General features: G+C 39.1%; 1 protein-coding gene across 1 annotated transcript; it reads left to right on the top strand.

Moving 5' to 3' along the window:
* Positions 1–739: 739 nt before the first annotated feature.
* On the top strand, positions 740–3,161 carry LOC131276731 (uncharacterized). The gene is made up of 2 exons (XM_058290278.1): positions 740–868; positions 1,961–3,161. Exons 1-2 carry the CDS (start codon positions 833–835, stop codon positions 3,134–3,136), a joined length of 1,212 nt encoding a protein of 403 aa, XP_058146261.1. The 5' UTR covers positions 740–832; the 3' UTR covers positions 3,137–3,161.
* Positions 3,162–15,793: the final 12,632 nt, after the last annotated feature.

Genomic DNA, 15,793 nt, shown 5'->3' with positions numbered 1-15,793 from the left:
GCAAGGTGGGTGCTATGGCCTGAGAGGAGAGATAGGAGAGGCTTTCAGGCAGAATGCCCATAAAATGATTTTGCTGCACAAAAATTACAAAATCTGAACATATAAATTATTAAATTATTCTTCTAATTAAATTATTTGGCATGGGGGGGTCCTAGAATCTCTCTTAAACTTGTTGGGTGCCCTTATAGTATCTGTAATAGCATGTACATTGCCAATTCATGAGTGTATGTGGGTACATGTGTGTGTGTTTAATCAAAATGGAATAGTTTGGGTAAACTTGAAAGATAGCTGAATTTTATACCTGGATTCATACAAAACAAGCCAGAAAGGTGGCAAAGCTGGAGTTGAGGGCAGAGAAATACAGAAAGTGTAAAGTACTAAGAATTTGCAAAAAAATTATTGAGAAAGCATCAAATACTCTGGGTTATTGGTTTGATTGCATCAAAGCTGAAAGCACCAAGGAATAAAGCAGGAACAGTTCCTATCTGATATTGTACTGAGGTATACATATGCTTTTCTGTAACTGTGCAGTTGGCTGTGCTGTGGGGTCTTTAAGGTGGGAGGGGGCCAGAGGGGGCCCCTCCCCCCACTCTCTCTGAGTGTTCTGTGGCTCTGTGATGCGGGCCTGTATCTCCAGGCAGCGCAGGCTCAGCACTCAGTACTCAGTGCTGCCTGAGGCAGGTGTGCGCTCGGGAAGATGGAGACAGATCTCTACTTCCTGAGAAGCCATGGTGCCCCATGGACGAGCACAAGTACTTCCGCATGTGTGGTTGTATACAATGTGTTCTTACTGTGTGGGTTATTGCTCTTCCTACTTCTGTTCTTACTTCCGATGAATCCATTTGAGGAAGATGGAGACAGAGATGAGGTAATGGAATCCCAGATCCAACCCCCATCATAGATGGACTCTTGCTTTCTCTGCTTCTTCCACTTCACTAAATCATTTATGTTTCCACAGAGATGGACCCTCTAAGGAAAGATGAAAACCTTTCTTTAGGGAAACAGGGTGAGGCAGCAGAGAGGCTTCTATCCACACTCTTGTATCCTTGGGGATGGCAGAGGACACCAGGGTAAATTTCAAGTGCTGTGACTCAGGGTCCCTGGGCTGGGTTATTAAGAGAATATAGGAAATATTTGGGGGAGAAATGTCTCTTAATGTCAGCATCAAACAGCCGCTATGATAATTATTCATCATTCTCCTCCCCAAGTCTGGTGTCTCCGGGTGAAGCTGACCTGGAGAGTGAGACTGAGCCTTGGAAGGCCTCTGGTCAGATGTTAAGCACAAGCCTTGGAGCAGAATCTTACAAGGCCCCCCCAGGCACCTAAAGATTGGAGATTACACTGTCCTCAGCACAGAGCACTGACTGCAGTATCAATAGAGGATCATGTGCATAAAGTACTTCGAGATTTTCAAAGAAGGAAAAGTAGAAAACATTTTATCCCCTTTAAAAGAATAAAAAGAAAGGAACACAGTTCTTTGCATCCTAGGTAGAACGTCATATAGTTAATGAAAAAGGAAGTTTGGCTAAGAAATGACAGTACGAACTGGGTCCCAGCCCCTCATTATTTCTGGGTCAATTCAGAGTCAAGAGAAGGATGTCCTTAGCTGGGCCCACAATCTCAGGATATCACTCTTTCCCCCAAGTCTGCCATCCCATGAATCCCATGAATCACTTGCCTGCCATGCTCCACCACCTGCTCTTCCACTCCAATACCACATACACATCTTATACTGACTCAGTCTGACTTGCCTCCTTTTCTATTGAACACTGGCCCAGAGAGCTCAACTCCACAGTGTCCCTTTCAATTAGAGCCTTCTGTTCTAACAATATCAGGCCTGGAGGACTCAGACTTGCTCATTTCAGCCTTCTCCTGGATGCAGCTACCTGACAAGAGCTTGTCTTTTCCACCTTCCCACACTGTTCTCCATAAAGTGTGTCTTTCTCTTCATCTTTCACAGGCCTTACCCTGGGCATACTGTGAATGCTGTCATATGGCATCAAGTGGCTTCTTTGGCCTTCAGCATTTTCTTCAGGAGCCCCTTGATAGAACAAGGGGAGTGGATGTCCAGATGGTGCTGGAGAAAGAAAAGGAGGAAGTATTTCCAAGACAATGCAGATGGAAATGTGGACTCAATTCTGAAAAAACTGTAGATTTACCTGATATTCATGGGGACTGCCCAGGGCCCCCTCCCTTCCTGAGCACTGGCGATGAACCAGAACAGTTGTATGAGGAAACCATCAAGGCTGGAGAGACCATTGTTTCCAGACCCAAATCAGGAGATTCCCCATGGGCCAGTGATTTTGCAGATTCCCAGTCTATCAATGAATTGTTCAATATAAGGAATATATCACCTGGTGAATGCCCCACAATACTGAACCTAATCGGGGAGCAGGATGGAAGGAAGTCACCTCTGAAAGTTTATCCTGATAGTGAGCCAAAGCTCCAACTGGAGGGAGAGCCACTGAGCCAGTCTCCTCCTGGCTGTGCTACTGAAGGGTTCCCTAATTCACCTAGTTTGTCTTCTGAGGACTATGAGCCCTGGTTCCCAAATGTGTGTAGAGGAAACATGACCAATTCCCAGGTCCCCTATATCCACCTAGAGGAGAGTGGGAGCAACCTGGGCCTGCAGGAGCAAAGGGATTCTAAGGTTAAGATCTCTTGGATGGTCGAAGATGCCAGTTTAAACCTAAATACAGAAAAAGAGGACCCTAAGGATTTCCCATTGGAAAGATACCCAGAAAGAGAGTCAGGGTCAGGGTCCTCCCTTGGAATAGAGATGATGGACGACCCTTCTCAGGATGTGGGATCAACAGAGAGTGTGATGCCCCAGCTCTTGCCCCAAAAGGGACAGGGACATCAAGAAAGCAAACATCGGAAAAGGGTTAGCCGTGTGCTAGAGTGGATTTGTCTAGGGAGAAAAAGAAATAGCCACCAAGCAGCATTGAAATCAACTAGGTCAGTGTCAGTCTCCGAGCAACAGCGTCCAAGCCGTACTCCTACCATTCCACCCATGGAGTTGATGAATCCCATCAGGGCCCACCAGCATGTACCTAGAGTGCAAGGTCCCCGAGAACGCCATCATCACTTCCCCCTACTATGCTTTATGTCCTGTGTCTCCCCCACCGAATTATAAATCTTCTTCCCTGCCCCCAGCGACATACCACATTTTTGTTCTAACTTAAAAAAAATTATTTAAAAATATATTTATTTGTTCAAATAAGAGTGTCGTGTCTGTCTCTGCCACATTTGGGTTGTGGTTTAGGGTATTCCAATAGCTTGAGCTTAAATAAAGTGGTAGTGTTAACACCTATTAGGTGCCTGTTTTGGCCTCTAAAAGAAGCCCGTGTTCATGGAGGGAATTTAATACTGACATTGCACATCCACTGCCACCAGGCAGTTCATTTTCATGTGCTCAGATATCTTACATTTAAAATATGTTTTCCTTACCTTTTCATTTTAAAAATTTCAAAAAGCATCCATTAAAATTTCTATGAATCTATAAAGTTCATAGAGATCCAATCCCAGTCCTGCCTCAGGAAGTTCCTCCCTATCCCTTTCTTGAGAAGGATGGGATGGATGGGGATACACAGGTTTACTATAAACAGAAATTGCCATCCAGGAAGATGGGAGACCTGCAGCATCACATATCTCCAATGTGAGAAAGGGAAGTCTGGGGCTGCCTCAGTGCTGAGTTCAGAAGGGTGGAAATAATCTATGTCTATCAATTTATTATGAGAAAAGAAGACACCTTCACCCAAGTCTCCTTTCTTTCCTGATGAAGATGGGGGACATGGGGCCTGCTTTCCACTTTTTTTGTTTATCCTTAATGAAATGGAGAAATTCCACTCCTTGTAATTCTTCTACCCCTGAACACACTTTAGAGCTATTGTATCTATGTGTGTATACGGGGAACAGCCAGGGAGTCTACTGTGGGACTTGTTTTCCTCTCAGCCCCAGTGAAAAGTTCAATGATTATGTAACCTCTCTCAAGCCCAGAGTCTGGGCAGGCAGGTCCATGAATGTTGATGACTGCACACACAGGTGTGGTGACCTTGGCTATTGACTGCTGGACACGGTAGCCCTAGGTGGTGGGTTTTTGGGGAAACACAGAGAAATTTCCTTTCTCTGTTCTTTTTTCCTCTAAATGAAAGGGTATATGATAGAAGGGAGTGGTTCAGAGGAATGAGCCTTTCAAATTGGGTTGATAAGAGGAGAGGCTATTTATAAGCTTCGGCAAGACATCTCTTCACATATTCAAGTGCTTCACAGGTTTGTTTATAGCCATATGATGAGAACTGGATTTGAAAGTGGAAATATGAAAACTGACCTCAGGTCTGGGTCAGGTGTCCCCACTGTCCCCTCAGCATAGGTTAACCCAGCTGTAGAGGAGTTCAGGGATGGGAACACTTCCTGAAACATTGTGGCTTTTATCATTTCACAAAATATATACTGTATTTAGTTGTGGGGGGGTGTGTATGATGTGCTCTGGGATGGATGGTGTAAAGTTGAAGAACAGACTATTAGCTTAAGGAAGTGAGTTTTAATTTAAATTTTAAAAAGTATTATTTTGGGGATGTGTAGGTGCAGATGTGACATATTAAAACACTGTATAGTGTGGACTTAGTAAGGGGTCTGCGGTTTTCCCCTGACTGGCAAAGTGGTCCATGGAACCCCTGGCTTAGGGGATGTTTGAACTGGGCAATGATATCACCCATTGGGTGTACTCTATCTGGAGGTGAATTCCATCCCTATGAAGTCTTTGCCAGGATATGGCTTGATGACTTTATTGCGGGTAAAGGAATTACTCAGTCATTCATACTGGAAATGTTCACATTGCCCAAGGAAAAATGTGGCAGAGTGAGGAAAATTGTGGGGATGGCGGAAATCGAGGAAAGAGAATGAAGAATCAAAAAGAGCATTGGGATGTTAGAAGGAGTAGGCAGGTCCCTAATCTCCTAATCAAGACTCTCTCCTTGTGATCTTGATGAGTACTGGGGAGTCATGACATATTTTCCCCAGGGCCACCCTCAGCTGATGTCCACATGTGGGTCCTGTAGCTTTTCCTCTGGGTACAGTGGTTCTGGGACCTTGGCACCAAAGCAGCCAGGTCTCCATCTGTTTCATCTCCATGTCACCTGTGCTAAAGACATTAAAAGGCCAATTGGAGTTGCTGCTGGCAGAGAAGTTATGAAAGGGGTGGGGACCACTAAAGAAGCAAATGTTTTGTGGGGAGGTCCCCATGAATGGTTTATGAAAGAAGCCACCAGAGCTCCCTAACATATCAGTGCTAAATTTTATGCTGATAGTTTGGCAAATTAGAGGCAAATGGGGTACATCCTGGCTTCATCCCAATGCCTCCACATGTCCCAGCTCCTGAACCATAAGCCTAGAAAAGATGTTTTTTCTAATAATTGATTTTTATATTATTTTTTGTTTCTAAAGCCCCCATGGATCTAATCTAAGAAATCTAGAGGCTTCCCTCCTGCGTTTGTGACCCTGCCTTGGATTTCCTGTCTTTTACTCCAGACCCTCCTCTACTGGGGCCCTGTGTTATTTCCATTCCTAATTCCTTTACAAACTCTGGAGCTCGTTACTAATAACAAAAATTATGATCGACTCATTACTGTTTTCTGAGTTCCTAATATATTGGGTGAGCAAGTAGTGGAAGTGGATTCCAGAGTCTGGGTTCTCAAATACAAACTCTGGCTATGATGTTTCAACATCCATGCTTTCTATTTTCTAGATAAAAAAGGAAAGGACAATAGCACATAATAAGCACCTGCTCTATGGTATCTACATGAAGTTTGAGAAAAATTTTCTTAACCACTGGGTCACATGAATCCAAATTATGGGTTATTTAAAAATGTGAGGGACTATATATTTTTCAATAATTCAAAAATACTCCAAAACATAGATTAATATTAATCTAGCTAAAATGTTGCTTTCATACAGATATGATGATAGTTTTGTCTAAAAGCAGTGATAAACTGTTACTTTAGTCACTTTTCCAAATTAACATTATGGAGAATCATTTCCCCATCTAAAATAACTTGGCCATTCAAGTGTCACACTCAAGAATCCTGTGCAATCAACTTTCTAGATCCCACTTCAAGGCTGTCACACTGCTGCCTGTGCTTTTAAATTGCCATAAACAGATTGTACTTAATTATTAGCAATTAATATTCCACTATCTGTACACATAAAAGTAGAAATCTCCTTCTGTGTAAGAGATTCTTACAGAATCAGTTCTTATACTGAGAAGTAAGCATTTTGAAGTTTGATGTAATTTATAAAAGAGTAATTTTAAAAATAAAAGTAGAGTCATAGGTATAAAACATTGGATTTTTCATTGGAAATGAATGGGGAAATTTTATGTAATCGAAATGACAATATATACATTTCTATATCTATCTCTTTACTCATTGATCATACAGACTATTATTACTGTGGCTTAAAAATGGGAGTGAATAGGCATAGGGAATTGGAATAAGCTTTACTGGGTTATAACTTGCAATGTAAGTCCTAGGCAAAATTGCAGAATCCAGAGATAAGTACATCATTGTGAAAACAAGGCAGACTGAGAATTTTGGAATCGGGGGTATTCAGCATCACTGCCACATAGGGAATATAATATTCAAAACAAAGCAGGATATTGGGGAATTTTCAAAGCCCTTTCCCAACAGGAAGCATCAAGGCAGATTGGCCATAGAAAGAGACCTGTGATGGCAGAGGGGTCATGAAAGGCTGCAAGATGGGCTGCAACTAGACCACTGATTACTTCACTGGTGGTGGAGAGGTCCTCCAGGCAAGGGACACCTCTAGGCAGAAAACTCTGAGGTGAGAATTAAGGCAGTAGTTTTTGAAACACCCAGGAAGTAAGACATACTGAATTAGTTTATTTAATAGAAGTAGGAAGATTACTAAGGTAGAAAATGTTTAATATGAGTGGTAAGATTACTGTTTTAGGAGCTGACAAGCAGTAGTATGGGCTCCTGCTCTGTTACTGTCTCTGAGAAATTGAACCAGAGACTGAATGTACTTCAGCATCATTTCTCCATGGATGAGAAGGTGATATTAGTTGTATGAACTTCAAGATGCTGTTCTGAAATTCAATCCAACCATAACCCCTGTTATTGTTTATATACAGAGTCAATTATAGGCAGAAGACTCAAAATAACAGTTTTCAGGAGGCATTGGTAAACAGAGGAGAGGCAAGAAAAACAAAGACATCTTGAATATGGTGGTGTGAGGACAGTAAACATGAAAAGAATGGACAGATATAATTGATGGAACAAAACCAGATGCTCTTTCATTTCCAAGTGCTATATTCCATGAGTAATTCCTATTTCTTCCAACATTAGACCAAGAATAAAATATTTAGAAAATTTACTAGGTTTTCTTGCCTTGGTATTCCTATGTTACTAAATTTAGCAATTTTTCATTACTTTTTATCCATTTATGTGCTTATATTCAGTTCTACATGACAACTCAAAAGCCACCTAATCTGAGCGGCCTTGCCAGACCACCCTTTCCTGCATAGGCATCTGTTGTCATTCGATGGCCTTCTCCTCTGCATTTTTTTGCTTCATAAATCAGGGCACCAACTGAAAGATAAAATATAAACTCTAAATACGAACTCACTAAAATATTAACTTGGAGGGCCAAAATTAAAGTTAAAATTGGTGACTTGAACATTTAAAATATGTTTTTTTAACATTTATTTATTTATCCCCCCTCCTCTCCCCCTCCCCCTCCCCCTCTCCCCACCCCACCCTGCTATTTTTGCTGTCCGTATCCATTCACTGTGTGATCTTCTGTATCTATTTCTCTTTTTGTCTTCTTTTCTCATTTTTTCTTCTCTTGGATTTGATCCTGGGGACCTCTGATGTGGAGCGAGTTTCCCTGAGTCTCCCTGTCAGCTGCACCACCTCAGTTCCTGGTCTCTGTTGTGCTTCACCTTGACTGTCCCCTTCATCTCTCTTTTGTTGCATCATCATCTTGCTATGTGACCCACTTGTGTGGGCACTGGCTCACTGTGGGGACACTCAGCTCACTGCATGGGCACTGACTCACCGCACAGGCACTGGCTCACCACACGGATACTCATGCAGGCACTTGGCTTGCCATACGTGCACTCAGCTCCCTGTGCAGGCACGTGCACGGGAACTTGTTTGGGCACTCGGCTTGCTGTGCAGACACTGGCTCACCACGCAGGCTTGCTTTCTCTTCTTCATTTTCACCAGGAGGCCCCAGTGATTGAAGCCAGGTCCTCCCATATGGTAGGCAGAAGCCCTATCACTTGAACCACATCAGCTTTTCTCAAAATATGTTTTAATGAATTGAAGCATGTAAAATGCTCCTATGTTAATAATGAAGAAAATTTCCTCCAATTAATGTCCTGAACAGTAAATATTAAAAATGAACATGCACTAGAGACTGAAAGATTTTCCATTTTGACACTCTCCTCACTTTTTGTGCAAGATAAGTTAAGATTTTTCTATCATGTGAAACAATACTTCCTGAAATCACATATTTTTCTTTCCTTTTTTGAGTTGGTGTTAGCTGTGTACTTGGCTATCCAGTTGTTGGAAACTGAGCCATAGTGGTCTCACAAAGGGAGATGTGCTGTTTCCAGGGCTAAGCTTTTAACATAGGAATGCAGCAATTAAGCCTTTTGAGTCAGCAGGACAGAGCTGTCCTGGGCAGGGAGAAATAAGAGTAAACACACTTTGTAGTTTGAAAGGAATACTAAATCTTTGTACTTAGAGATAAGTTCTTTAATTTACAAGTCTTGTTAATGGGTAGTTGCACTGTTTTCTCGATAGTTTGAGTATATATAATGCCACATGTAGAGAATAAAGTTGTCTGAGGAGTGACTACTCACAGACCACATGATCCCAGCTCTTTCTTTTTTTGTTTCACTCTCTCCTTTTCTCTTTCTTTCATTCCTGATACCCTTCAGGTCCAAATCTTCAACATCCAGTTTTCCACTCTCTTGACCTTTGTTTTGCTTATAAAATCTTAATGTGCTTCTCTGCAGTGTTCCCAGGTGTAATTTGATGCAGTCTCCAGTTTTGCTCATTTTTCATACAGAATAAATAATTTTATCTTCTTGGTCTGTATCTCTCCCTTCCTTTTTCTCTCCAGTTCTCTCTCTCTCCACCTTTTATTATCAGCTAGAAATCTATGCCATCTATACTATTTATGTGACACAATAAAGTAATACACATTTTTTGTGATAACCTTCATATGGCAAGATACTGAGTGCCTTCAGAATCATCAGTGCATGATATTCTAACAAAACTTTGAGAATTAATATTTCAATTAAGTACTGTGATAACTTGCAACTAAAATTGGGAGTCCTGACTCCATTGTCATATTGGATAATAGAGTTTGAGGTATGCAAGTTTATTTATCTTTTACCACAGACTGCGTTTGGATTCTGTTGCTGACACTGATTAATCAAATCATTAATACTGTAGAATATAGGGTAGGGCATAGGGTAATAAAAGATTGAATTTTTTTAGCTAGTAATGATAATTATTATTTTAGCTAACATTATTGTCCTAGGCCTGATGTTGAGTGCTTTAGTATGCACTTGTTCATTTCATTCTTACAGCAATGCTATGAAACAGATACCAGTATAAATCTCATTGCACAGAGAGGAAATGGAATACATGGAGAGCTTTTAAAAAATTCTCAAGACCACAGAACTAGAGTGAGATGGATCTAGGACTTGACACTACCCCGGTTTGACTCTAAAGTCTATCTTCCTAAATTTATCCTTGTTATCATTTGGTTGTATCTATTTTATCTACTGATCTGTTCATCTCTCTGTGAATCATTTGCAAGTAAGTTGCAGACATCAAATCACCTCACCCTTAAATACTTTAGTTTGCATATTCTAAAATAAGAATATTGTCCCACACCTAAGAAAACTGACAATAATCTTCTAATTCTATAATCTTGTCTAAATGCTGACCAAATTAAAATTTCTCCTTTAGTTTCATTTAATCTAGACTAGTCCCCCACTTTTTCCTTTATTTTTTTGAAAATGATATTGACTTATGAGAAGACCTGGCCAGTTGTCTTTCAGAAATGCCCCTCCTTTTATTGGTCTTATTGTTCTGCCATGTCATTAACTTGTTTTTCTATGCCATGTGTTTTTAGTAAACTGAAAGATTAATCTGAAGGCTTGCCTAGATTGGGGTTGCAATTATTGAAAAGAATACTTCATAGGAAATGTTGAGTTTCATGCTGTCACCACTGTATTGTCTCAATATAAATGATGCTACCTATGATCATTTGGTTAAAGTGGTGACCACTTCATTGAAGCCCATTTTTGGTTTATGATTTTTTCCTAACTAAAAAATAATCTGTAGGATGATACTGTGGCAAGATATAAATAGTGTATTCCCCAGTAATGTTGGGTGATCACAATGATCCTTGCCTGATTCAATTATTACTCTGGAGCTGCAAAGTATATATTTCTAGCATATCATATTTCTATCATTCCTTTCATATTTCTTGCATTACTCTTTAACGGAGTGTCCATGATTAATTTGTGATGTTTACCACATGAGCAGGAGGAGTAAATGGTGAAATGTGATTTTTTTTCCATTTCTGATGTAAATATATTCTCACTCAAATTTCAGAATTTAATGTTTAAAATGGCTTAATTTTCATTCAATGTGCTGAACAACTGCCATATACCCACTAATCTCTGTTTTATACATAACTGATAAGTTATGATTGCCTATATCAGGTTATTAAGTTTTACTGATGAAACCTTAAAATAAGTCTTCCAGGTATTTCATATAAGTGAGTAATATAATATTTGTCTTTTTGAGTTTGTGAATGTAATTAATACCAGTGAATTGTGTACTTGAAATTAGTTAAAATGGGAAACTGAGTTGTATGTATATTACTATGATAAAAAGTTTTAAAAAAACTGCCAGTGATTTTCACCAATTTATAAATCTGGAAAATTTCATTTTATATTTGGTATAATTTCCAAGAGTTTCATGACTGTTATCTGATTTAATTCTTTATTGATTATGTGAGATTGCTTTGACTGCTGGTGAAAAAATATTAAGAATGAGTAAACTCGGAGTCAGACAATGCATAACTAATCCATGGTTAATCCAGCATTGATCCCTAAGTCTTCAGAGTTTTTAAAAAGTTTTCCACTCTAGCATATAGGTTCAACATAAGTTCCATAGACTTGAATATAGGTCCTAGAGCTGCAGGTCAACATCAGAGTTGTGTCAGGTACTATGAGTTGGAATTGATAGGCTGGTTGGTTGGTTCATATTTACCAATAGCTTAGATGTGGTCAAAATCACCTAGGTAACCAGATGGCAGCATCTTTGTCTTATAGCTGATATGGCATCAACTTCCCTTATCTCCATTTAAAAATTATGGAATAGTGTAGAAAATACACACATATATTTAAACTTTATAAATGTTCATACTAAAATGTATGATATGGGAATCAGCTGTACCTCAATCAGTTGGGCTCCCATCTACCATAAGGGAGGCCCTGGGTTCACAACCCAGGGCCGCCTTGGAAGGCAGGATTGCCCACATGCTGCAGAGAGCCACTGGCCTGGGCACCGTGGAGTGCCACCCAGCTGACAAGCTCTGCAGACAGCCAACTCAGCAAGGTGATGCAACAAAAAGGGAGACAAGCAAAAATGCAGAAGAGAGTGCAGTGAATTAAAAACAGAGAGCAGACAGCAAACAAGCAACAAGGGGGGATAAATAAAAATAAATACAGACACAGAAGAAAGCACAACAAATGTACACAGAGAGCAGACAGTATGCAAAAAAAAAAAAAGCCACAAGGGAGGGGAATAAAAAAAAAGTGTGTTATGATTAACCATAGGAGTTACATTTCACTATTTCATACAATCAAAAATATGAAATAACAGGAATGCACAAGAAATTATGGCACATTCATAAGTTTATATTATACAGCATTATAAATAAAGTTGTAAAAATATATAAAGCTTTGTAGAGCACATTAACTTTATCTACTCAACCTGAAAAATATTTATACCTCATGTGGTAAGTAAAATAATGACCTCCCAAAGATGTCCATATTCCAATTCCTAGAATTTGTGGATATATTAGATTACATGATAAAGAGGAATTAAGGTAGCCAATAGAAATATGGCTGCTAATTAACCTTAAGATAGGGAGATTATTCTAGGTTATTTGGGTGAACACAGTGGATGTAACAAGGGCCCTTGGAGATGGAAGAGGAAAGCAAGAAGGTCAGTGTGAGAGTATTAGGATATGAGAAAGACTATCAGTTAGAGCTGATTTTTGAAGTTTGAAGGGGACTGTTTTAGTCAGCCAAAGGGGTGTTGATGCAAAATACCGGAAATTGGTTGGCTTTCATAAAAGGTATTTATTTTGGGGTAGAAGCTTACAGTTACCAGGCCATAAAGTTTAAGTTAGTTCCCTTACCAAAGTCTTTTGCCACATGTTGGAGTAAGATGGCTGCCAATGTCTGCCAGGGTTTGGGCTTAGGTTTCTCTCTTCATGGGACTTGCTTCTCTCTGGGTGAGGGTTCCTCTCTTCATGGGGCTGCATATCTCTTCTGACTTAGTTGCTGTGCTCACTCCACAAGGTCAGTTGTAGACTATCAGGCAAATGGCTCCATCTCTCTGCCCAGGGCTTCTGCCATGTATAAGGAGCTGTCTCTTTTCCTCTGTGTTCATCTCCTGTGTGTACACTTCCTGGGCTCCAGCTCCAAATTCCAACATCAAAATTCCAACACCAAAAAATCCAACATCAAAATCCCCAACTCTGTCCATTGTCATGTCTTTTATTTGTGAGTCTCCACCCATGAACACCCTACTGATGTGGCCCAAGAGAAGCAGTAATCATAATTTAATCATGCCCAGGTATAGACCAGTTTACAAACAAAATCCAATATGTAATTTTGGAATTCATAGCTATATCAAACTGCTACAGGGACTCTAGCCAAGGAATGTGGGCAGTCTATAGAAACTGGAAAGAGCAAGGAAATGGATGTTCCCCTAGAGCCTCATAAAATAACAGACCTGTTGACACCTTGTATTTAACCTAATGAGACCCATTTAAAAAAATCTAATTTGTACATCAGTTATAGGAAACTAATAATTTGCAACCAATAATACTCCTTATAGAACACTAGATCATGGGAGCCTGAAAAAAAAGTTCATTTGTTTTAGCATTTTTATGGCAAATTATGAACATTGCTCTTTCAAACACTCTTAAGAAAAAATAAAAAAAAGGAATCCTTAAGTCTGAGGTTGGATTATACCAAAAACTTATCTACAGTTATTGGATGCAGTATTCCATATATGTCTGTCAGTTTAAGTTCATCAATTCTATTATTCAAATTTTCTATATCCTTTCTGATTTTTTTTGGACTGCTTGATCTAACAATTACTGAAAGATGGTGTAAAATAATTGACTGTGGAGGTGAATTTATCTATTCTTTTTTTTTTTTTTTTTTTTTTTAAAGATTTATTTATTTAATTTCCCCCCCTCCCCTGGTTGTCTGTTCTTGGTGTCTATTTGCTGCGTCTTGTTTCTTTGTCCGCTTCTGTTGTCGTCAGCGGCACGGGAAGTGTGGGCGGCGCCATTCCTGGGCAGGCTGCTCTTTCTTTTTCACGCTGGGCGGCTTTCCTCACGGGCGCACTCCTTGCGCGTGGGGCTCCCCCACGCGGGGGACACCCTTGCGTGGCACGGCACTCCTTGCGCGCATCAGCACTGCGCACGGCCAGCTCCACACGGGTCAAGGAGGCCCGGGGTTTGAACCGCGGACCTCCCATGTGGTAGACGGACGCCCTAACCACTGGGCCAAAGTCCGTTTCCCTAATTTATCTATTCTGTTTGATAATTCTTTCAATTTTTGTGGTATATACTCTTGAGACTATCATTATGTGCATTATATTTCAGAATTGCTTTTGTTTTCTTCCCAGAGTATTTAATCTCTTTGGATTAAGAAGTGATCCTCTCTACTTGCCCTCAAACTTTTTGTTCTTTAGCCTACTTTGCCTGAAATGTCATCATAACGTATATAACTGGATTTACTTAATTCCAGTTTGTAATCTTTCACATTTAACAAGTGCATCTAGTCCATCTACATTTCTTATCATTCTTTCTACTATTTTTATTTCATGATTTCTATTTGTCTTGCTTTTTCTATGTTTCTTCTTTCTCCATTAACTATTAGATTTTTCATATTTTTATTCATGTAACCACATTTTAGTGTTTATCATAGAAAGTCAAGTGTTTTTAAGTTTTTCAACTCTAAAGTTACTTAATAACTTATGCTCCTCTTGAAGGATATGAGGACATTAGAACTTAGACTATTTTAAACATTTTAACACCTTGTTTGAGATATCACTTGCATATTTTTGATCTACCATTTTTTAACTTGATAGTATATTTTCATTTATTCTGTTTGGGATTAATTGGGAATTTGGATTCTGTGGGTTGCTACTTTTAATCATTTCTGGACATTTCTCCATTATTTCATCAAAACATTTTCTCTGATCCAATAATTTTCAGTTATTCATTTGAAACCTCTAGTAGCTGTATTTGAACAGCCTCATTCTCTTCTCCATGTTCAATACATTCCTTTTAAAAATATTTTCCATCTTTCTGTGCTTTTGGTACTTCATTTCTGGATAATTTCCAGTTCTAACTTTCAGGCTGTTAAATCATAATCATATTATATTTCAGTTATAAAAATATTCATTCCTAGAACATTCTACTTTGTTTTTCAAATACTCTTAGTCACTATACTTTACCTCAGTGTTTTTAAAAATATTTATATATTAAAAAATACTTATTTTATATTGTGTTTGACAGTTCCAATATTGGAATTTATAGGTCAGATTTGACTCTCTTTTTCTTTTGGTTGTTATTTATAGTACATTGTTTTCACCTGAATCTTGTATTGTTTGCTGTGAGCCCATATTTCTTGGAATTTTAACACTGTGAATACTTTTCAGCCTGGGATGAACATGGGTTCTTTCAGAGAATATTTCCAGTAGTTCTTGCTATATGACTGGTAGCACCACCAAATTGAGACCATTAAATCTGAGGAACTATTCAAGGGAAGGCTGTTTGTGGTTATTAGTTCTCAAAGAGAAATATTTTTTTAATTTTTAACTTTTTTTGTAGAGACATATACACAACTCAAAATTTTCCATTTTAACCACTTTCAAGTGTGTAGTTCAGTAGTATTAAGTACATTCACATTGTTGGACTTTTCCCCCTTATAGTGACAGAACTTGAGATAGCCAGTCTTCTTGCTGGCCCCTGTTGGTAGGAGAAGGCAAGGGAGCAGAGTTTTTTTTCTGATCTACCTTGCATTGAAATGTCTAGCCCTGTAGGGGTCACAGGCTTATAAATGAGTGTCCTGTCATATTCCCCATCTTGGAGGTGGGCCCTGGTCTTTCTTTCTGTTCTCTGATATTCTTCAAAGTCCATAAAATCTAAGCTTAAGTTCCCTGGTTTCAATAAATGCCTTAAATGCAAATGTGAGCTTTTACTAATTTCTGTAGGTTCCTGTCTTTCTCTGGATTTTGGCCCAAATATGCCCTACGTAATGTATTGAAGAAGATATTTTTATATTTCATCTGTAAATTTTAGGGCAAACTAGTTTTTATTCTAGGATTCTATTCATCATTATCCTATTGGATTGGATAAGTTTTCCTTATCATTTTTATTTTATTTTTGCATCTCTGCCTTGGAAGTTATACATTCTACAATTTTAAAACAT

This window comes from Dasypus novemcinctus, chromosome 30 (assembly GCF_030445035.2).
Source record: "Dasypus novemcinctus isolate mDasNov1 chromosome 30, mDasNov1.1.hap2, whole genome shotgun sequence".
Classification (NCBI taxonomy): domain Eukaryota; kingdom Metazoa; phylum Chordata; class Mammalia; order Cingulata; family Dasypodidae; genus Dasypus; species Dasypus novemcinctus.
The sequence above is the reverse complement of the archived record's forward strand: the minus strand, read 5'-3'. Positions and strand labels throughout refer to the sequence as shown.